Source organism: Anabrus simplex, chromosome 2, assembly GCF_040414725.1.
Source record: "Anabrus simplex isolate iqAnaSimp1 chromosome 2, ASM4041472v1, whole genome shotgun sequence".
NCBI classification, from domain to species: Eukaryota; Metazoa; Arthropoda; class Insecta; order Orthoptera; family Tettigoniidae; genus Anabrus; species Anabrus simplex.
In genome coordinates, this window is record NC_090266.1 from 736,533,758 (window position 1) to 736,558,234 (window position 24,477).

The 24,477-nt window shown below is 39.7% G+C and overlaps 1 protein-coding gene and 1 pseudogene across 1 annotated transcript in view; one reads left to right on the forward strand and one right to left on the reverse strand.

The window, feature by feature from the left end:
* Nucleotides 1-24,477, forward strand: part of Atg4b (Autophagy-related 4b) — a 156,831-nt gene that overhangs the window by 38,941 nt on the left and 93,413 nt on the right. Inside the window, exons 3-4 of the mRNA XM_067141396.2 lie at nt 15,502-15,694; nt 15,782-15,858. Coding sequence (XP_066997497.2) covers nt 15,502-15,694; nt 15,782-15,858 — 270 coding nt within the window. The remainder of the gene's footprint in view (nt 1-15,501; nt 15,695-15,781; nt 15,859-24,477) is intronic.
* Nucleotides 21,357-23,899, reverse strand: LOC136864881 (uncharacterized; annotated as a pseudogene).

Here is a 24,477-nt window from a genome sequence, read left to right on the forward strand (position 1 = left end):
GTAACACCTGGTATGGGTCTCAGCTCAGGGTTACAAGTGAAGACCTCAGCGGCATCTACAGCAGAGAAGGTGGACTTTGGTACGGTGGAGATGGCGGAAGGGGCAAACCTGTAGCTTCTATACTCCAGAGGAGCGGCTATGAAAGGTGTATGTCTCCATGTTAGGGGCGGCCTAATTTTGAACCTGTTGTTGTTTAAGTCATCACTCCATAGACTGGTTTGATGCAGCCCCATGCCACCCTATCCTGTGCTAACCTTTTCATTTCTACGCAACTACTGCATCCTACATCTGCTCTAAACTGCTTGTCACATTCATACCTTGGTCTACCCCTACCGTTCTTACCATCTACCGGGCGAGTTGGCCGTGCGCGTAGAGGCGCGCGGCTGTGAGCTTGCATCCGGGAGATAGTAGGTTCGAATCCCACTATCGGCAGCCCTGAAAATGGTTTTCCGTGGTTTCCCATTTTCACACCAGGCAAATGCTGGGGCTGTACCTTAATTAAGGCCACGGCCGCTTCCTTCCCACTCCTTGGCCTTTCCTATCCCATCGTCGCCATAAGACCTATCTGTGTCGGTGCGACGTAAAGCCCCTAGCAAAAAAAAAATCTTACCACCTACACTTCGTTCAAAACTCACTGAACAAGTCCTGGGTGTCTTAAGATGTGTCCCATCATTCTATCTCTTCTTCTTGTCAAACTTAGCCAAATCAATCGCCTCTCACCAATTCGATTCAGTATCTCTTCATTCGTGATTCAATCTATCCATTTCACCTTCAGCATCCTTCTGTAACACCACATTTCAAAGGCTTCTATTGTCTTTCTTTCTGAGCTAGTTATCATCGATGTTTCACATCCATACAATGCCACGCTCCACACGAAAGTCTTCAAAAACATCCTTCTAATACCTATATCAATGTTTGAAGTGAGCAAATTTCTTTTCTTAAGAAAGCTCTTCCTTGCTTGTGCTAATCTGCATTTTATGTCCTCCTTACTTCTGTCAACGTTAGTTATTTTACTACCCAAGTAACAATATTCATCTACTTCCTTCAAGACTTCATTTCCTAATTTAATATTTCCTGCCTCACCTGCCTTCGTTCGACTGCACTTCATTACTCTTCATTACTTTTGTTTTGGACTTACTTATTTTCATCTTGTACTCCTTACCCAGGACTTTGTCCATACCATTCAGCAGCTTCTCGAGATCTCCTGCAGTCTCAGATAAAATAACAATATCATTGGCAAATCTCAAGGTTTTGATTTCCTTTACTGCCTGTTCTATGTAAACATTGAAAGGGAGGGGGGACAGACTGCAGCCTTGCCTCACTCCTTTCTGGATTGCTGCTTCTTTTTTTCAAAGCCCTCGATTCTTATCACTGCAGACTGATTTTTATACAGATTGTAGATAATTCTTCGTTCTCAGTATCTGATTCCAATCACCTACAGAATCTTAAATAGTTTGGTCCAAACAACATTATCGAATGCCTTTTCTAGATCTACGAATGACAAGTACGTGGGCTTGTCCTTCTTGATTCAATCCACTAAGATCAGACACAAAGTCAGGATTGCTTCACGAGTTCCTACATTTCTTCTGAAGCCAAACTGATCTCCCAACTCAGCTTCAACTTCTTTTTCCATTCTTCTGTAAATAATACGTGTTAAAATTTTGCAGGCATGAGATAGGCATATCCTACTATTCTAATGGTGCAGTAGTTTTCATACCTGTCAGCACCAGCTTTCTTGGGAATAGGTATAACAACATTCTGCCAAAAATCGGATGGGACTTCTCCTGTCTCATATATATTACACACTAAATGGAATAGCCTTGCCATGCTGGTTTCTCCTTAGGCAGTCAGTAATTCAGAAGGAATGTCATCAATTCCAGGTGCCTTCTTCCTATTTAGGTCGCTCACAGCTCTGCCATACTCTGACCTCAAAATTGGGTCTCCCATTTCATCAGCATCAATAGCCTCTTCTTGTTCCAGAACCAAATTATCTACATCTTTACCTTGATACAACTGTTGGATATGTTCTTGTCATATTTCTGCTTTGTCTTCTTTCCCTAGAAGTGGCTTTCCATCTGAGCTCTTAATATTCATACACCTAGGTGTCCTTTCTCCAAAGGTTTCCTTGATTTTCTTGTATGCAGCATCTACCTTTCCCAGGACCATACAACCTTCGACATCCTTGCACTTCTCCTTCAGCCATTCTTCTTTAGCTACCTTGCACTTTCTATCCACTTGATTCTTTAATTGCCTGTATTCTCTTCTGCCCTGTGCATTTCTAGCATTCTTGTATTTACATCGTTCATCAATCAGGTCTAGTATCTCCGGAGTTATCCACTGATTCTTAGTTGATCTTTCCTTCTTCCTAACATTTCTTCTGCAGCCCTGCTGACTTCATTTTTCATGACTATCCACTCTTCCTCTGTTGTGTTTCCTTCAGCCATTTCATTTAGTCCTTTAGCAACATGTTCCTTGAAACAATCCCTCACGCTCTTTTCTTTCAACTTGTCTAGATCCCATCTTTTTGCATTCTTTCCTTTCTTCAATTTCTTCAGCTTCAGATGCCATTTCATGTCCAACAAGTTGTGGTCAGAGTCCACGTCTGCTCCTGGGAAAGTTTTGCATTCCAATACCTGGTTTCTGAATCTCTGCCTAATCATAATGAAGTCTATTTGATACCTTCCAGTGTCTCCAGGTTTCGTCCACGTGTAAAGCCGTCGTTTGTGGTGTTTCAACCAAGTATTGGCAAAGACTAAATTATCATCAGTGCAGAATTCAACCAGCTGACTTTCTCTTTCATTCCTTTGTTCCGATCCGAATTCTCCTACTGTATTACCTTCTCTTCCTTGGCCTACCACTGCATTCCAGTCTCCCATCACAATTACATTCTCGTCACCTTTTACATATTATATTAAATCTTCTATCTCTTCATAGGTTCTTTCGATTTCCTCATCATCCGCTGAACTAGTAGGTATATAGACCTGCACTATTGTGGTGGGCATTGGTTTGGTGTCTATCTGGACAACAATAATTCTTTCACTATGCTGGTCATAGTAGCTTACCCGCTGCCCTATTTTCTTATTCATTATTAAACCAACTCCTGCATTACCCCTGTTTGATTTTGTGCTAATAATTCGGTAGTCGCCTGACCAAAAATCCTGTTCTTCCTGCCTACGTACTTCACTTATACCAACTACATCTAACTTTAGTCTATCCATCTCCTTTTCAGATTCTCTAACCTACCACAACGGTTCAAACTTCTAACATTCCACGCTCCGACTCGCAGAATGTCGGTATCCATCTTCCTGATGATCGCCCCCTCTCGTGTAGTCCCCACCCTGAGATCCGAATGGGGGACTAGTTTACCTCCAGAATATTTTACCCGGGAAGAAGCCATCATCAGTACATCATTCATACAGAGAGAGCTGCATGTCCTCGGGAACTAGTTACGACTGTAGTTTCCCGTTGCTTTCAGCAGTGTAGCAGTATCAACACAGCTAAGCCATGTTGAGTATTATTACAAGGCCATATCTGCCAATCATCTAGACTGCCACCCTTGCAACTTCCGAAAGGCTGCTACCCCCCTTTCGTTGAACCACATTCCTTAGTCTGGTCTCTCAACAGATACTCATCTGATATGGTTGCACCTGCGGCTCGGCTATCTGCTTCATTGGGACACACAAGCCTCCCCACCGCGGTAAGGTCACATGGTTCGCAGGAGAGGTTTAAACATTGCAGTAGGTGTAAAATGCCTTTGGGTGTGGTGACCCCTTCGTAACAATAGCCTATATGCATAAACCAGATATGGTTTTCATAGTATTGTACCAGTTCAATAGCCCGACTTTATGAATTAATTTTAAAAGCACGAAGTAGATCTCAGGGCAATACTGGGTGATTTCTAGCTAGGGCTTGGTACAGGAGGCAGGGTTCTATCTACAAGAAAATGTTTAAGATAGAGTGAATAATAGTTTTTATTCAGAAAATTCATTTTAAAGTGCACATCACCTTACTGTAGATAGTTGCTGTCTTCAACATCGCCTTTTGATGACCTGTGCTCCCAGTTCACCAGGCTGAACGGGACTGGAACACGTTCTGCAAGTTGCCAATATTGCGTTGAGATAAGGTCGGAACACCGAGGTCGGTTTGATATGGGTTTGAGTCTTGAACTTTTGATGTTCTGGACGATCTCAGACGTTCACCGATGATGTTGCGGGATAATCACTCGTCACATAACTTACACGGGTGTCCAAATTTACACAGTCCCTCGACACTTTGGTTTAACAGCACTGTTTCATTTAATACGGTTGGGATATGCCGTCGAATTCACTCTAAATCTTGTAGATAGAATGTATAAGTTCACTAAAGATGAAGATGCGGGTAGCATCGAGATTGGAGGAAAATAAAGCTCAGTTCATGAATAGAAATAATGAACCTGAAAATTGTTCATGCACTTAGCACAGTTCGTGGTGATTTTCCACTAAATAAAGTAGCACTTGACATGCAAAGAAATGTATGACTGCTCTAGAGTTTATCAAAGACACTGCTGTCAGTCATGAAATAATACTAAACACTTTGACGAAGAAATAAGTTTGAAATGAAAAGCACAGTTCATTGTTAGGCACACTTGACATTAAATAAAATAGGTGACTGTTCGAGAGTTTATCAAAGACACTGCTGTCAGTCACACACAAATAATTTACACATTGTTCAGAAGAAATAATACATAGTTTTGTTTGAATTGGAAAAAGAACACAGTTTGAGTTCGGAGTGAAACACTGGTGTCGTAGCACATGATTATGGTAATCACTTGCCTTAACCTTCATGTGAATGTTCGAACACTTTCATGAACACCCTTGTTTATTAATTAAATTATCCTGACTGAGATTTAACAAAAATGTCACAGTTAATAGTATAACGTAGTAGTGTCACACTGAAATTAATGCTTTGTGTTCAGAGATTAAGTTCTGCTAACTGAAATTTAAAAAGAAATATCACAGTTCCTAGTATATCGCAGTAGTGTCACATTGAAATTAATATTGGTTCAGAGACTAAGTTTCACACAGGTAACGTGGTAATAAACTCAGTTCCACAAGAAAGAAAGTTATATTGAGAAGTTTCTACATGCGCACAGAATACAAGTTCAACTTGACTGTTGTCACCTAAGTCCAGTACACGACTTGTCATAATCAGAGTTCCAATACGCGCACAGATTATAAGTTCAACTTGATTGATAGACTCAATGTCCATCATAAAGACTTTGTTATACATTAGAGTTCACACACGCACAATTTATAAGTTCAACACGACTGTCGGAGTTTAAGTCCCACACAAAGACTTTGAATCATTCAAAGTTAGGCTCTGTCAGCACTTCGACGAACACTGCAGCGTGGAGAGTCAGACTGGACACCCAGCTATGACTGTCTGATCGGGGCTAGTGAGCTCAGCTTATATTCAGTTTGGGGCTCCTACGTCATCAGATAACGTGATCTCTTCGAAGTTGATTATCTCGTGAATCCCTCAAGGGATTTTCTTGAGATTCACAATTTGAGACGTTTATGTTATCCTCTTCAAAATGACGTATCGCTCAAGTCACTGCGATTATTATTATAGAAGTTTAGATTTTTTTCCATCGAATGTTCGTGAAGGGGTGACGTTCATATCCAGAACATACCAGGTCGGGCAGGCTACACGTGGCGTCAGGCGGGTAGTCTATCTTGTCTCTGCAGCTATGTCACGCTCACAGCTGTCGCAAACTTGCCTGCTCGCTCCTCCGACCGTAAACAAACCAAGTTCGCTCTGAATGTCTTGCTTGATGGTGGAATACAATTAATAGTAAAAAAATACGGCATGTACATGTTGTAACCGGTACAGTATGCATGATGAATTGGTGGAACATAATCCATCATTTTTCATTTTCATTGCAGTTTTGCAGGATTTATGGGTCTCAGACGATGATATTTGATGGGGAAAGTCACACAACTAAGTGAGGGTGTACCAGCTAATTTTGCTTTGCTTTTCCACAGAATCATAAGCCTGTATTTCACCATAACGTTTTTTAAAAAGGAGCTTAAAAGTTTGATCTTGGTTACTTTCATTGTTGTTTCTGTTCTCAAAATAGAGTGCCAACATAACCGCTGATGAAGTATGGCAATATTGATATGGTTAAATACTTGTTGTTATATTATTATTAGATCATAAGCGTATTGTAATGGTTACAGCGTCCGCCATGCCAATTTGCGATGGGGTGGTGGCGTCACCCACTATGGTCCAACCGCTTACTCTTCGACCACACCAATAATCGTGAACAAGACTTGGTGCTAGGCCGGCCCTCTCTTTCTTCCACCCGTGGTGGTACGGCTAAAGGACTATGGAAAGTAGGAGACTATTAACCTGGAGTCTTCCACCTCGCAGGGTTTCTGGATACATCCAGCATGTGGACTGTTCTGGAATGACTGGCCCAGGTATATAAGACAGGAGTGACTTGCCAGGGCAGTTGGCAATTCAGTCAGTGAGTGTGTTAGCTCAGTGTGAGCTATGTCAGTCACTAGCTGAGCATGAGTAAAGCCTGGGTGGTGAGCGGCAGTCTGTCTGAGCGTCTGTCTGTTGGAGCTGAGGACTCGTTCTGTATTCCTGGTTGTGTGTCTCTTGGACCAGCTGTTGGAGGAGAACTTAGTGTTCCAGTACAGCGTGGAAGAGAACACTGGCTGTGAATGGAGGTCTGCTGGAGAGTGCAGACAGCGAGCATCATCATGAGTTACGACACTGTCATGTGTGGGCTGCAAACTGTGTGCTGTTACAATGGCAACGAGAGGATGTGTGACTGAGTGAGACTGTAGTGCGAGTGACCGAAGTCTTGGTGTATTAGTGTAAATAAGCCATGAGAGACTAAGGGAGAGAGTGCAAACTGTATATTTTTGTGTCATGCGTGTAAGTGTGAGCTTGGTAATCCTGTGTGTTAATGAGTAGTCTTAGTTAATAAATTCTAGTAGTTAAACGCTACCAGGTTGTGTACTTATTTATTTATCCCACCAGTATATTATAGTATTAACGTTTTAAAATATTATGTTCTGTAAAACTGAAATATATTAGTATCATCTACTATTATAAGTGTCATTCACTGATATATTTCCTCATTTAGAACATTATTTACTGCGTTGGTCACCATGCTTATGCACTACTTGCCTCTAGAAGGTAGATGTATTGTGCACTGGCTTAGCCCCTTCTTGATGTTACAGCTAAGGCAAATCAGCTAAATTACAGCCAAATGAAATTTAACGTAACATGGTTGCTGAAGGATAGCCCACCTCCTGTGGGTGGGGGATGCAGACAAAGAATACACCCACAGTATCCCCTGCCTGTCATAAGAGGCTAAAAGGGGAGACCAAGGGATGATCCAATTAGAACCATGAGACTATTTGTAATTAGTATCATCACGCAGGGAACACGATGGGTCGCTTTTACTTACGCGTAGTACCACTATGTTAGGTACAAAATAGGTTTGTGATTAGTAGCGACAGTGTGTAAATCAGGGCAGGTTTTACAGTACCTGTGATTAGTACCAGTATATGAGTGACATCATGGGTCTGCCTTGCCTATGATTAGTACCCACTATATGAGGAACACCACGGGATAGTACGAGTCCCTGTGATTAGTACACCTATGTGAGGAACACAATAGGTTTGCGTTGCCTGTAAATGAGCCGCAGTGTGAGCAGCATCATAGGTCTGTGTTACATGTGCTCATTACATTACCTGTGAATAGTACCATAATGTGTGGAATACCGTGAGTCTATGCTACTTTTGATTAGTACCGCAACATGACAAATACCATGGTTGTACTTTCCTAGCGATAAGTACCATTATGAGGGGCCAGTGACCTGGATTTTGGACCCCTTTAAACTACAAGCATCATTGATTCAGTATTGTGCTTTAGAAGTAATACTGTTGTTTAATGGTAGTTTCTGGGAATGTAGGGCATTGCAGGTCGGATGCACTGATTGTTTTAAATTCATATCCATCCATTCATTCTTTGTCATCATGTTTTGGATTCTGGTCAGTGGATGATTTTGGACTTTGAAATTGTCATTACATTTTGTCTCATTTTGTACCATTAGGGACTGATGACCTAGATGTTAAGCCCCTATAAACAACAAGCATCATCATCATCAGCGAAGATAGCCCAGCATCATGACAGATACATCTCTCATCCGTCAAGAGATGGCAGCAATTAACTCTAGTTTTTAACCCCGAGGGTTAACCCGTTTTTCCGGGCATGCTTTCATTTGTACGTTTTTCAGGGGACTGAAAAGGGAAAAAACTGTAAGTGCAAAAGAAGTGTAACTGAAAGTGTGCCTGCAATATATAGAAAGAAAAAATACACAGGAGTGTATTGCATTGAATCTTGAAGGTAATATAAACTCACTGAATTCCGTATTCAACTACACAGAAAAAAATTGGTTATATCAGATTGTTTTTAGATCTCGGTTGTTTTTGTCACAATAGAATTCTTGGTGGTCATAGCAATATGTAATTCGTTGGCAACATCTACTTGCTTCTTATTTTGCTTTCCTTTTTCTACTTTTAATACAGGGTGTCCCAGGAGGAATGGTCAATATTCAGGGACGTGACAGGAACGATAATTTGAAGCAAAAACTTCATATGGACATATGCCCTATTCTGAATGATTTCTGAGATAGAACACATTTAATGTACATTTGTTTTTGGAGTAGTGGTATGCACATATGTGTCTTACCCATCCAATCTCTTTGACGTTTTATTCTAGCCCAACCTACCTCGTTGCTTTCAACCTCTTTGCTGGATGTCTGATAAAATGACTGTTGATGTTTTGAATTATAAATAATATATCCAATATATGGCTGTAACATGTATCCAAGGGTTCCTAATTAAAATGAAGGGTGATGTAATTAAATTGGCTAGGTCCAGGATTTGTCCTCCTCCGTGACAACTGTGCGATGTCACACAAATGTGATAACCATTCATGTGGAACTTAATTCAAATAAGTTAATATTAACAAAAAATGACAAAGCTTTTATCGGCTCACATATAGTAATTTAAAGTGTTTTTAAGCTAGTGTATGTGGTATTTTAATGTTTTTTATGTTTTTGGATGTGTTTTTCTAGGTTTTAAATGTTTTGTATACTTTTATTAACTTGCTGATTTTAGTTGTGCTAAGTGGCTCAGATGGTTGAGGTGCTGGCCTTCTGACCCCAACGTGGCAGGTTCGATCCTGGCTCAGTCCAGTGGTATTTGAAGGTGCTAAAATACGTCAGCCTTGTGTCAGTAGATTTACTGGCACGTAAAAGAACTCCTACGGGACTAACTTCCAACACCTGGGCATCCCCAAAAACCGCAAAAATAGTTAGTTGGGCGTAAAGCAAATAACATTATTGTTATTATTGTTATCTTGCCAATTTTAAATTATATGGCTGAAGATGACCCTACGCAAGGGTCAAAACCAGTCCCATACATATGAAGTGCTGTAATTTTTAGTTATTCCATTTAATTTTGTATTGAAAGGTGGATAATTTCCTCTCCTATTCTTCTGAACACTGTGTCAGTACAGATCAAATATGAACTTCCTTACTTGCGATACACAAATATGGTGTATGTTTACGGCTTCTGCTTTGGTAGTGCTCCTGCTGCTGTTGAGAAATACTGTCGGCGCTTTCCGACATGTCGAATTCCTGGTCGTAGAGTGTTTACCAGAGTTTTTGGCACATTGCATGGAACAGGTATTCTTCCAAGTTCCCATTTTTTTTCTGAATGTGTAGTTCAACAACCTATGCAGGAACAGCAACACATTGTTGAAATGGTGCAGCGTAGTCCTACTACCAGAACACGGTGACTTTCTGCACATATCAGTGTCCCACGAACATGTGTATGGAAAACATTACATGCGGAAAACTTGTACCCATTTCAAAACATCAAAGAGGTTGGGTGGGTAAGACACATACGTGCGCACCACTAGCCCAAAAACAAATGTACGTTAAATATGTTGTATCTCGGAAACCATTCAGAATAGGGCATATGTCCAAATGAAGTATTTTGCTTCAAATGATTGTTTCAGCCATATCCCGGAATATTGACCATTCCTCCTGGGACACCCTGTATATTTACCTTCTCAGCAATCGTAACCCACTTCCTTTTCCTACCACTCATGGTGTTGCGATGCACTGTAATTGATGATGTTGGAACTATATCAGTGGTAATGACTTACTGATGCTTACTGGACAATAAATAGATTCTGCAAATACCTTAAAGGTCACTGCTTGGTTAAGCTATGGCCTTACCATGTTGGTGTAAGGGGATACTTACCCAGAAAAGTAGTATCTATCCATCTCACCATCAGCATCCTTCTGTAACACTACATTTCAAAAGCTTCTATTCTCTTTCTTTCTGAGCTAGTTATCATCAATGTTTCACATCCATACAATGCCACGTTCCACACGAAAGTCTTCAAAAACATCTTGCTAATACTTATATCCATGTTTGAAGTCAGCAAATTTCTTTTCTTAAGAAAGCTCTTCCTTGCTTGTGCTAGTCTGCATCTTATGTCCTCCTTACTTCTGCCATTGAATGCCTTTTCTAGATCACAAATGCTACTTACGTGGCCTTGTCCTTCTTGATTTGATCCTCTAAGATCAAACGTAAAGTCAGGATTGCTTCACGTGTTTCTACATTTCTTCTGAAGCCAAATTGATCTTCTCCCAACTCAGCTTCAACTTGTTTTTCCATTCTTCTGTGAATAATATGTGTTCAATTTTTGCAGGCATGAGATACTAAACTAATGGTGCGGTTGTTTTCACACCTGTCAGCACCAGCTTTCTTGGGAATAGGTATAACAACATTCTGCCAAATATCGGATGAGACTTCTCCTGTCTCATACATTTTACACACTAAATGGAATAACCTTGCCATGCTGGTTTCTCCTAAGGCAGTCAGTAATTCAGAGGAAATGTCATCAATTCCAGGTGCCTTGTTCCTATTTAGGTCCCTCACAGCTCTGTCAAACTCTGACCTCAAAATTGGGTCTCCCATTTCATCAGCATCAACAGCCTCTTCTAGTTCCAGAACCAAATTATCTACATCTTTACCTTGATACAACTGTTGGATATGTTCCTGCCATCTTTCTGCTCTGTCTTCTTTCTCAAGAAGTGGCTTTCCATCTGAGCTCTGAATATCCATACACATAGATTTCCTTTCTCCAAAGGTTTCCTTTATTTTCCTGTATGCAGCATCTACCTTTCCTAGGACCATACAACCTTCGACATCCTTGCACTTCTCCTTCAGCCATTCTTCCTGAGCTACCTTGCACTTTCTGTCCACTTGATTCTTTAATCGCCTGTATTCTCTTCTGCCCTCTTCATTTCTAGCATACTTGTATTTTCATCGTTCATCAATCTGGTCTAGTATCTCCTGAGTTCTCCACTGATCCTTAGTTGATGTTTTCTTCTTTTCTAACATTTCTTCAGCAGCCCTACTGACTTCATTTTTCATGACTATCCACTCTTCATCTATTGTGTTTCCTTCAGCCTTTTTATTTAGCCCTTGTGCAACATGTTCCTTGAAACAATCCCTTACACTCTTTTCTTTCAACTTGTCTAGATCCCATCTTTTTTGCATTCTTTCCTTTCTTCAATTTCTTCAGCTTCAGATGCCATTTCATGACCAACAAGTTGTGGTCAGAGTCCACGTCTGCTCCTGGGAAAGTTTTGCAATCCAACACCTTGTTTCTGAATCTCTGCCAAATCATAATGAAGTCTATTTGATACCTTCCCGTGTCTCCAGGTCTCGTCCACATATACAGCCGTTATTTGTGGTGTTTGAACAAAGTATTGGCAGGGACTAAATTATGATCAGTGCAGAATTCAACCAGCCGACTTCTTCTTTCGTTCCCATGTACCAATCTGAATTCTCCTACTGTATTACCTTCTCTTCCTTGGCCTACCACTGCATTCCAGTCCCCCATCACAATTAGATTCTCGTCACCTTTTACGTATTGTATTAAATCTTCTATCTCTTCATATATTCTTTTGATTTCCTCATCATCCGCTGAACTAGTAGGCATATAGACCTGCACTATTGTAGTGGGCATTGGTTTGGTGTCTATCTTGACGACAATAATTCTTTTACTATGCTGGTCATAGTAGCTTACCCGCTGCCCTATTTTGTTATTCATTATTAAACCAACTCCTGCATTACCCCTGTTTGATTTTGTGTTAATAATTCGGTAGTCGCCTGACCAAAAATCCTGTTCTTCCTGCCAACGTACTTCACTTATACCAACTACATCTAACTTTAGTCTATCCATCTCTCTTTTCAGATTCTCTAACCTACCACAACGATTCAAACTTCTGACATTCCACGCTCCGACTCGCAGAATGTCAGTATCCATCTTCCTGATGATCGCCCCCTCTCGTGTAGTCCCCACCCTGAGATCCGAATGGGGGACTAGGTTACCTCCGGAATTTTTTATCCGGGAGGAAGCCATCATCAGTACATCATTCATACAGAGAGAGCTGCATTGCCTCGGGAGGTAGTTACGGCTGTAGTTTCCCGTTGCTTTCAGCCGTGTAGCAGTATCAACACAGCTAAGCCATGTTGAGTGTTATTACAAGGCCATACCATTCAATCATTTAGACTGCCGCCCTTGCAACTTCCGAAAGGCTGCTACCCCCCTTTCGATGAACCATTCCTTAGTCTGGTCTCTCAACAGATACCCATCCGATATGGTTGCACCTGCGGCTCGGCTATCTGCTTCATTGGAACACGCAAGCCTCCCCACCGCGTCAAGGTCACATGGTTCGCAGGGGAGGACTTTTACATATTGTATTAAATTTTCTATCTCTTCATATATTCTTTCGCTTTCATCATCATCATCATCTGCTGAACTAGTAGGCATATAGACCAGCACTATTGCGGTGGGTATTGCTTTGGGGTCTTATCTTGACCACAGTAATCCTTTCGTTATGCTTACCTGCTGCCCTATTTTCTTATTCATTATTAAACCAACTTCTGCATTTCCCCTGTTTGATTTTATGTTGATGATTCTGTAGATACCTGACCAAAATTGCTGCTCTTCCTTCCAGCGTACTTCACTTATACCACCTACATCTAACTTTAGTCTATCCATCTCCCATTTCAGATTCTCTAACCTACCACAACGATTCAAAGTTCTAACATTGCACACTTCGACTGGCAGAATGTCAGTATCCTTTTTCCGATGACTGCCCCCCCCCCTCTCGTGTAGTGTCCACTCAGAGATCGGAATGGAGGACTATTTTACCTGCGGAATATTTTACCCGTGAGGAAGCCACCGCGGCTGGGTCACATGGTTCGCAGAGGAGGTTTTATAATGTATGGGGAATTAAGTCAGGATGTGCAGGTCTCTTGAGCTTAATTTTAGATCATTCTTGACGTCTAATTTATTTAAATTTGGCTTGTTGAAACTCTCTATTTGGCTTTCGTTCCTTCATCTTTTTATGATGCTGTGACTTCTGCTTGTTACTTTTTATTACTATTAAGTTAAACTTAGGTGTATACAGTTTTTCTTTCCTATATGCCATAGGCACACACTTATTTAAAATGCAGTAAAAATAGCCCAGAACTTGATCTATGTCAGAATATTTTAATATTATACGCCAATCGCTATCAGCTAGTTCTCTGTACAGTAATTCAAAATCAGCCTTACAGAAATTGTGTACATAACAGTAAATAGAGGGACGCATGGCTAGTGCAACTTAGCACACTGGGGCGAAACGCTGGCAACCAGGAATGAGTTAGCTGGAAAATTTATAACGTCCAATAATGGACCTTTAATTTTGGTATTTGGTATTACTCACACAATTTTTTGTTACAGACATGCCAACAAGCGATGTTTAACAGCTTTTAGCCTCACAGTTCGTCGAATTACGACCCTTTCAACTACGCTTCATTTTAATTCATTGCTTCAAATCTTGGTCATTGATGTCAACAAGTACATACTTTTTAACAATATTGCAGGTGTCAAGTAACAACAAAATTTTAAACTTCATGAAGACTGATGTAACCTGTCACATGTTTCAGTTATCAAGACAACGAGATCTTAGAATATTATAGACTCTTATCCTCAAGGATAACATAAACTTTTAGCCCGATCTCATTTTCAAATTTCAAATGACTATAACCTAACTATTTGTTCTTAAGATTGAATCACAAATCATTATTTAAGATTTTAGACATATTAATTGTTTGTAAATGTTTCAGTGCAGACTTATTCTACCATAATTTCAAATGAATGTATTTTTATCAACTTCTTCACTATTATGTCCTTGTTAATAAGGCACACCATCAATGATTCTGCCTTCTATTATATTTTAGTAATATAAGTTTAAAATTGTAAAATGTACAAATAGTTTTTAAGTCATTAGTTACGAATATAAACCAACCTGTGAGATTCTATTTTGGCTGATGATGCTCTCTAAAGGAGCCAAATATGTCCCACATATAACTTCATTTTAATAACGAAACTCTAAGTATAACAACATTTTGGTGTATTGGATTATAATAAAACATTGTTTGTTGTAATTAATCCAAAAATTTCATAATCCCAATTAGTTCGGATTAAAGAGAATCTACTGTATTTCGTTCTCTCCTATCATTTCTGTGCCATCATTCAAAATAGTTTATTAGGCCCCTTTAAACAACAATCGTCATCATCATCACCACCATCAAAATAGTTTACGATACATATCCTTCAAACACGCCAAGTAGTATTTCCCAATTCATATATATCTGTTTCACCCTTTGCATTAACTTCTGTAGTTCCACTATTTTGAATTCTGTTGTTTTTCACGCCTTGATAGATGATACATTCATTCACTTTCCTGTTCTGTATCCTCGATTCGTGAATAATGTAACGAATACTGCTCTCAAGTGCCAGCTTGTGAAAAATTATTACTACATAGTACCACAAACACGTAACTATAACCAAACCTGTAAATATTGTGAGCAGCGATTTTAAATTATATCTTATACTTGAGCACATAGATGTTACAGGCTTGGAGAATTTCAAAAAGATCTGAAGCCTGTTGAAACTAGAGTATGGTCGCTAAAGTGTTCAACATCATGAAAATATTTCGCCGATTTAGTCTTATGAATTGCTGTTCGCCAAGCAAGTTGGCCATGCGGTTAGGCGTGCGCAGCTATGAACTTGCATTCGGGGAACAATGGTTTCCCGTGATTACCCATTTTCACACCAGACAAATGCTGGGGCTGTTCCTTAATTAAGGCCACGACCACTTCCTTTCCATTCCTATCCCTTTCATATCCCATCATCGCCATAAGACCTATCTGTGTCGGTGCAACGTAAAGCAGTTTGTAAAAATAAAATAGTTGTTCATTGGAAAGAAACTCTTATTGCATATACTACTGTAGTTCTATTTGTAATCTTCCAAATGAATGCTTTGATAAAAGACTTTTTGCTCATGTCCTTTGTTTTCAGATTGGCGATGGTATTCTGAACAGGACACTGGATTCCATAGACAGTTCAGTCATCGGAAATTAATAAGATGGTTTGGTGACAGCCCTTCAAGTTATAGTCCCTTTTCGATCCATGCTCTTGTCAGTCTGGGTGAAGATGCTGGTAAAAAGGCAGGGGATTGGTATGGTCCAGGCTCTGTGGCACATTTGTTAAGGTATGGTAGTTTTAAACCAGATTTTTTAGATTGATATGTATTGAAAATCTATTTTCTTGAGCACATGGAATGTGAATTATTTTCTAGGCAAGCCATCGAACTAGGCTCTCGAGACATCTGTGAACTGGATCAGCTTCGTGTGTATGTTGCCCAAGATTGTGCAGGTACTCACTTATAGTTTTTATAATTAACATTCTGTGATTCTTCTTCAGTATTAATATTAATTGCATGGTGTATGGTGATATTAAAAAATTACACCCAAAATTTCTCTACTAACTGCATTTTAAATTTACTGACAGCTCTCTATGTCTCTCTTGGAGTCTCACAGATATTATAGTAGATGAAGGTGTTCCTGGGTGGAGATTTTATTCATATCATGATAATTTGCATCATATAATAATGAAGTATTGAGTATTTATTTAATTATTTATCAGTTAGAGTAATACTTTTGTGGAAGCCAGGGTTGATGTAAACCAGGTGGTCCATCTGCACGCCTATTCCAATGTAGAAATGCTTATAAGTTCAGAATGAAATAACTCTAGTATAACCAGATGATTTTGATAATGGGCAACTTGTATTTTGTTCACAAGAAGTGAGTAGCTTAATACTTTATGTCTGCAGACACTGTGGTGAAATCCTAACCGTCTTTACATAATTATTTAGGGGGTGTTATCACTTAGCCTACACTTGTCTTAATATTCGTATGTGAATCGCAATAACTTATTACTAGAGTACAGACTTTTAGGTGGCATAAACCTTCACTTTAGGTTTCTTGTATTCTTAAAATAGGTTATTTTAGGTTTTGCCTCCAGGATCAATACAGGCAGCAATAATTTTCTGTTTTTATAGTTCTGTAAAATTTATTTATGTACCGTCAGATGGGGGTGATTTTGGATGGTTTTGAGGTTATTTTCATCTTAACTCACAAAGGGAATCTTAAATTGTTTTGTTTATCATTCTAATAATGAGGAATATATCCAATTAATACAATACCCTACAAACAAAAAATATATGCCAACACATGTTTTCCTGAGAAAACAGAAAGGAGTGTCTGAATTCACCCCGTACACTGGGGTGATTTCGGACACACATGCTTTTTGAGCCACTGTCCAAAGTTTCAAAGCATATTCAGTGATTTCAGACACAAATACAGTGAAACTTCGATTCTCCGTTTTTCGAGGGACCATGAAAATAAAACGTACAAGATGGGAAAACGGAAAATCCGGGAATGAATGAAAACCATAAACAACTTGGTTAAACATCACAAAAATGAAATATGTATAATTATAATCTTACAAAAACTCCTAAACCAAACCAAACCAAACCAAACTACAGCCCCAATGGGCCTTTGCCTGCTAAGCGACCGCTGCTCAGCCCGAAGGCCTGCAGAGTATGAGGTGACGCATGGTCAGTGCGACGAATCCTCTCGGCCGATATTCCTGGCTCTCTAGATCGGGGTCACCATCTCACCATTAGGTAGCTCCACAATTAAAGGTAATCACGTAGGCTGAGTGGACCTGGAACCAGACTTATATCCAGGTAAAATTGCCTGACCTGGTTGCAATCGAACCCGGGCCCTCTGGATGAGAGGTAGGCATGTCAGACCGCGAAACCGCATTAATTACCGGTACGCAAGTTCAAAATCTCGATAGTTTAGATTCAGTTTTACAGGGGAATCTTTGCCAGTTTCCCGTCAAAACTTCTTTCAGTTTAGCAACTTTGATTAGGCTAGCCAGACTCTTCGAAAAATCTAATAACGCTAAGCCAAATGACAATCGACCACAGGTAGTTTTTAATTCTCTCATCTAATGAAATAAAGCACATTAGATACAAAAGCACCCAAAATGATGGCGAAATCCCTTCATTTCTTAATCTTTCATTGTAATTTGGTCTCTGGTATACTGTTCGTAGTCAGTTTCTAGAATTCTCGTACCGTGTAAATTTTAGGCCTACATCAACTTTTAAATGTTATGTTGAACTTGAAAACATGGTTTCGAATGTAAGTATCGATTCTTAAAGTTCTCGAATGCATTATATTCAATCATGGCTGACTGGATCCCTCGCTGCGCTCCTTATACTGGCCTTGACATTCGCTTGTGAAGCCCAGCAAAAAGCTGTAATTGGAAAGTTTCGCCGTAATGCTGCTGGAGCGCTGGCCTGCTACCCACTGACAGGAAGCTGTATACCGCAAATTGCCGCATTTCCAGTTTTATTTATATGGTTTTGCTGTCGTAAATGTTGGCAATGTGTTCGCAATGAGGTGCTTGTTGGCTTGATATTGAGATCTGATAGTTATGTGCTAGTGAGTTTATTTTTTATTGTGTAGTGTGGTGTTTATATTTTTTAAATTGTGTTTACAAATCTTGAAATTTGTTACATTCTTGTGCACCTTTTCGTACTTCGAGCAGAAATTTTATGGAAACAAGAACAAAATGATTTCACGCTGGTACTTCATCCTGAACAAGGATTCTAATTTATGCGCTAATTCGTTTTTTAATGGTGTGGTGATTTGCTTTTCTTTAACTGTGTTAGGAAATATTCGAATATATACTGCTGTGTGCCTTTTTTGTATTCCGAACAGGAAAAAAAAGAGCAAAGGGACACTATAAATTCACAAATTCTCTGTAGACCAGGACAAAACTACGGAGTGGCTAAAAGTAGGGAGCACTCTCACCTTAGTTTTCGGTTTCTATTTTGGGTATTTACTTTCTTTCTTTCTTTCTTTCTTTCTTTCTTTCTTTCTTTCTTTCTTATTCTGTTTACCCCTCCAGGGTTGGCTTTTCTCTCGGACTCAGTGAGAGATCCCACCTCTACCACCTCAAGGGTAGTATCCTGGAGCGTGAGACTGCGGGTCGGGGGATACAACTGGGAAGGATGATCAGTACCTCGCCCAGGCGGCCGCAACTTCTATGCTGAACAGGCGCCTTGTGTTGGGGATGGGAAGATTGGAAGGCGTAGAGAAGGAAGAGGGAAGGAAGCAGCCGTGGCCGTAAGTTAGTTACCATCCCGGCATTTACTTGGAGGAGAAGTGGGAAACTACGGGAAACCACTTCGAGGATGTCTGAGGTGGGAGTCGATACCCTGCTCTATACAGTTAACCTCTCAAGGCTGAGTGGACCCCGTTCCAGCCTTCATACCCCTTTTGAAATTTCGTGGCAGGCCCAGGAATCGAATCCGGGCCTCCGTGAGTGGCAGCTAATCACGCTAATCTGGTATTTTTACCCACAAATTTTCTTTCATAGAATAATCCTTTAGGCGGTGTCATATTTGCCATATGACAGCAACACAACACATTTTTATCCAGGATAATCTGAACTTTAACATTTAAACAATGACAAGTAAGAATCACTACTGCTATGACGGTAAGGCCAACGTATGAAGTGTTGTTACCTGAACAATGGGGCCGATGACCTAGAAGTTAGGCCCCTTTACACAAGAAACATCATCATCATTGAGCAGAGAACAGTTTATAATTTATTTACTCAAAATACTTTTCTCTCCCTGAATTTTTATTTATAATTCTTCTTCTTTTTTCGCTATTTGTTTTACGTCGCACCGACACAGATAGGTCTTATGACGTCGGTGGAATAGGAAAGGGCTAGCAGTGGGAAGGAACCGGCTGTGGCCTTAATTAAGGTACAGCCTGATGTGAAAATGGGAAACCACGGAAAACCATCTCCAGGGCTGCCAACAGTTGGGTTCGAACCCACTATCTCCCGGATGCAAGCTCACAGCTGCACGCCGCATGGCCAAATTGTTCCACCCTACTGTATTTCAAGTAAAAACTATTGTCTGAATTTAGCACGGCCAACTTGCCCGGTATTAATATTCTAATGAAAGCTATGAATGAAATGTAATCTGAAGCTATATATATTGAAATTCAAATTTAAACATGTTTGAGTCAAAATATTTATGTTTAGCATACAACAAATATGGAAAAAGTAAGACTTTTATATTTTGTCCAACTCCCTTCCTGAGTGCTTGAAGAATTTTAAAACTCTAATTGAACAATGACTCTTAATCTCAATGTTAACATCAGAAGACAAAAGTATTGTGGTAAGTTCTGCTATGTATCTAAATGCCATGATAATAAAAACGATTACTATTATTCCTCACAATTACGGAACGTCAGTTGGACTACTCCATCCTCCGCATTTTCATTTCATGAGATTATTTTCACAAATATCAACGAAAGTAACCTTTAGGATTAATCATTTTAACAGTATTAACCTATGTAACATTCTCCATAACTCCAAATAACGATAAATCGGCAATCAAAGTCAATATATTTTCCATAAAGAAGCATGCATTTCTGCCGCAAATAGGTCGGCCGCCAGCGCCACGTGTCGAGCTGTGTAACTACTCCGATTACAGTGCGTGGACCTGATTGTCAAGGCCAGTAAGGAGCTAGCTAGAGCGACGCATCAAGTCGGCCGTGATTCAATTCTGCCCGGCACAAATCCAATAAAATTGGAAAGTTAAAAGAAATATAATCAAAACTTCAGTAATTGCGGTTATCGTGACCTTGAGGTCATCTGGAAAGCGCGCTCGCTGCACATGTCAGTACAAGTTGGAAATGATACCAACAATTTAAATGTAACGTGCACAAATAAAACGACTGAGGTTTTTGGTATTTTAACACAAAAACATAAAATTCCCAGTCTTACATTAGAACCTAAACAGTAATAGGCAATCCCAAGATCACCCATGGCTTTCTTTTTTAATGTAAGGTGCAACATCTGTTCTGGTCTCGCTAACATAATCATGTACGATAATATCAAAAATACTGAATTTGTGTTAGGAAGGAGCAATTTCAATTCCTGCCTGAAAGCCCAGTTAAGCCTGGGTCACACCTAGGCTGGTTGCCAGCCGCGAATTAAGGAAGCTGCTACTATCAGCGTGATGTGACCATAGAACTCGCAGCTGGCATAAGCAGCTGGCGAGTATTTGTCAGCGGCTGGCGAAGTAGGACATGTTCAACTTTGGTAGCAGGTAGCGGCTTCAGGAAGGTCACGTGATTCAACTCACATCCGCTGGCGCCAGCTAGCAGCCCAGTCTGACCATCCCAGTTGCTCACCAGCCGCGAATAAAACAACACCTGGTTCCAATTTATACGGTACAAATGGCTGATTTCAAAATTATCCGTGCTTGTGGGACGTTTCGTCAAAGGAATATCTTAATAGGAATGTGAAAGAGGAAGCTTACAATAAGCTGTTACAAAACCTAAAGGATGGTGGGATGCCTGCTACTCTTGACTCAGTTAAGAAGAAGATTAAAAGTTTACGGGACACCTATAGAAAAGAACTTGCAAAGATAAATAAATCTAGAAATAGTGGCGCTGGTGCAATCGAAGTTTACAAGCCAAAGCTTGTGTGGTTTTCAGCAGCAGAGGTATTCTGGCATGGAGCTGTCAGTGGAAGAGAATCTTCTTCTAGTATGGTAAGTAGGTAAATTATGATTCCAATATGTTAATATTATTAGAGTTTTATTAGACTGTCATTAACATACACATGTTATTACATTAATTGGGTAGGGGGACTTATTGTCATTTATATCTATTAATAAATGAATAAAAATCTGAAATTAATTATTAAAATAAACCCCAAAGATATTCAACGAACAGTTTATTTGCCAATTTTCAAGTTTTTTGTGTTAGATAGTTTTATACTACGGAATTGTCATCTGGTTTCATACCAATTGATGTCATCTGCCACGGAACGGATAAAGTTGTCATGAACTGATGCATGTACCATTTCTGTACCTGCTCCCCAGCACGACCACAATTATTTGATAAATAGAAACGGTCTACCGGGGACATGAAAGTTGGTACAATACGCAAGCTCCTGGAGTTATCACACCTGTGTTTAAGTCTTCATCATCCACTGAACCTGAAGGGAAATATGTTCTAGAAGAGGTCTGCCTGAGCCAGTTGTGGATAGCACAAGCTGATTTCACTAAAGTTTCTATTGTGTCCACGTTCAGTGGTATAGGTGTGTTAAAAACGCGAAATCTAGCTGCTAAAATGCCAAATGCATTTTCAGCAATGCGCCTTGCCCTGGATAAACGATAATTAAAGACTCTCCCTTGTACTGTTAGTCCTCTGTGTGAAAATGGTTTCAAACAACATGGTGTCAGGCAGAAGGCATCATCTGCTACACAAAGTCCTCCGTTTGGCCAATTAAGATTTTTCTCAAAGGCTATCTTTAACGTACATTTCTTAAATACCGTGCTGTCATTGGCTCTGCCATCATGTCCTACATCTATATACCTGAAACAATAGTCCGCATCTACCGTGGCAAACAAAATAATACTGTAGGTTCCCTTGTATTTGAAAAACGATGATGTTGAATTAGGAGGCCGTTTAATTCTAATATGTTTTCCATCCAAAGCACCGCAACAGTGAGGAAAGTTCCATTTATATTCGAATCCTTTTTGAATCTCATTCCACTGGCTTGTTGTGTCAGGTACCTGAAAGTAAAGTATAATATTAATGGATAATGAAAATTATACACTCAACTAGCCTACTAATTGTAATATTTATTATGAATTTCTTTGCAGACCTACCGTTAGGCATTCAAACCAGAGTGTTAAATATATTTTAAACAAAAGTCATGTTTACTTGCACTCTGATAATCCTGTGCATAACCATAGGTCTACAAATAATTTCTCTCAATTATTTAATTGAGAAATTATTATAGGTGTATATTGTTTTCAGGATATACCGCAGCGATCGATGTGTGAAGGTGAACGATATTCAAACAGTGACACTGTGAACATGGCTGAACAGGGAGCATCACAAGTAGTGGAATCACGTGTACAGTCTGCGTCTACTACACCTTCGTCATCGACAAAGCGTCCATCCACAAACGTGGATCCACCACAACGCGCAAAGGAGTTTAAAAGACGCAAACCGACTAGATTTGAAAGTGCAGTAAATAAATTGCAATCAATCGCAGAATTAACCACTAATGACACGGAAGACCAATATGACAAATTTGCTAAGCATATTGCATCCCAGATGCGAGAGCTCTCTCTCAGAAGTTTCATTATACTTCAGAGCAAGTTTCAAAACCTCATCACTGAAGAGAGACTCGCATCTTTAAATTTCAACAACAGTGAACCACTATCACAAAGTGTTTGACATTATGACGTTGATGACACAAGTCTTTCAAACAGCACCTCCAATAATGAATTCGATCAAATATACTCTGAACTACCTGATAAAACATGCTTGGACGAGGAACAACCTCCACATGATTTAGATGTTCTCTCCAAATCATTGGTTGGCATCTGCCCTTTAGAACACGATGCTTAGATGCCAATAAGAACACAAATCGCTGCCCACATTATATTAAATATTGCATTTCGTTCCAAATATTTCATTTCTCGTGTGTAATATTTCATTTATCAACACGTTTTAAATTCTAAATAATATACAATTATTTGTAGTGCATATTCTTATTTAACAAATAGTTTTACAATACTCTTTCAATTACTATTGTTTAATGTTAGTTGTATGTATTCTAATTCTACTGTATTTTTAGTTTATGAAAAGTTAGGTGTTAATATTAAACGCAAACAGCGCAAAAAAAATAAATAAATAATATCAGTTAATAAAATATGTTGTACAACTTTAGTTAATACCGTACTTGTAATGATGTTTGACCATAAAAAGTGAAGATCATAATTAGAAGCTATGCTTAGCGTACCGGTATCCAACAGCTATTACAATAGAAAAGTATTACCGACAGGATGATTTTGTTAAAAATGCTGAAAGCTGAATAAAAACTTAATCGTGCTTACCTTCATAAATGGTTGGAGAACTTCAAAACTAGCAGCAAGAACTTCAGGTAAAAACACAGAGATTGAATTGTGCGGCACTCTAAACAACAAAGCCAGAGATCTAAAACTATCTCCAGTTGCGATATACCGTAAGATAATTTCCAGTTTTATTTTACATGGAATCGCCTCTCTCATTTTAGTATCTTGTTTTTTAATTCTGTATGTTTTGTATGTTTCTCGGTCCTCTTCTTTTAACTCCTGGAAAAGTCTTGAAGATGCTCCTAACTCTTCCCTTCTTTGAATCCAAGGTCTACTCCACCATCGTCTCTCCTTGCGGTGACGAAGCCTTTCCAAACAAAGCTCCGTCACAGCCATCCTTAATAACCTCCTAATTTCTCGTTTACGTGGACCCACAGACGACATGCCGACTTGAACTAAAAAGCCGCTGCTTGCTGGGTGTGTGTGACCGGGTTGCCAGCCGCTGCTTGCTGGTGCTACTGCCAGCCGCTGATCACCAGCGGCTGGCAAGCACCTAGTATGACCCACGCTTTACTCTATAGTGCCCTGAGCAAAGTGCCGAAAACCTGTTCGGCAGTACGATTGAAAAAATGTAAAAATACAAACATCTAACCCTGGACATAATATGGATTTTTTTAATAAGTGCGAACATTTGACGAAACTCATTCCGTCTTCAAGCAGAGCTATCGAAATGCGCCGTGTCTCCTTACAGTTGTTGTGGCCACTCTCGGCTGTATGATTTTCCGAGATTCTCTAAACAATACCACCCGAATGCGATGCTAAGATGGTCCCTTATGCAAGTTCACCGCCGATCACTTTTCCAGTACCGATACCGTACTTGCTCTAATTATCGCAATGACGGGGCGTTAACACCAAGATCCATAAGTATGCCATAGCCATCCTTTCGTGAGACAGTTTATTAAAAAACGACTGATTGAGGACTTAGCATTGATGGGACTGGAATTTCTGGACGATTGATCCGG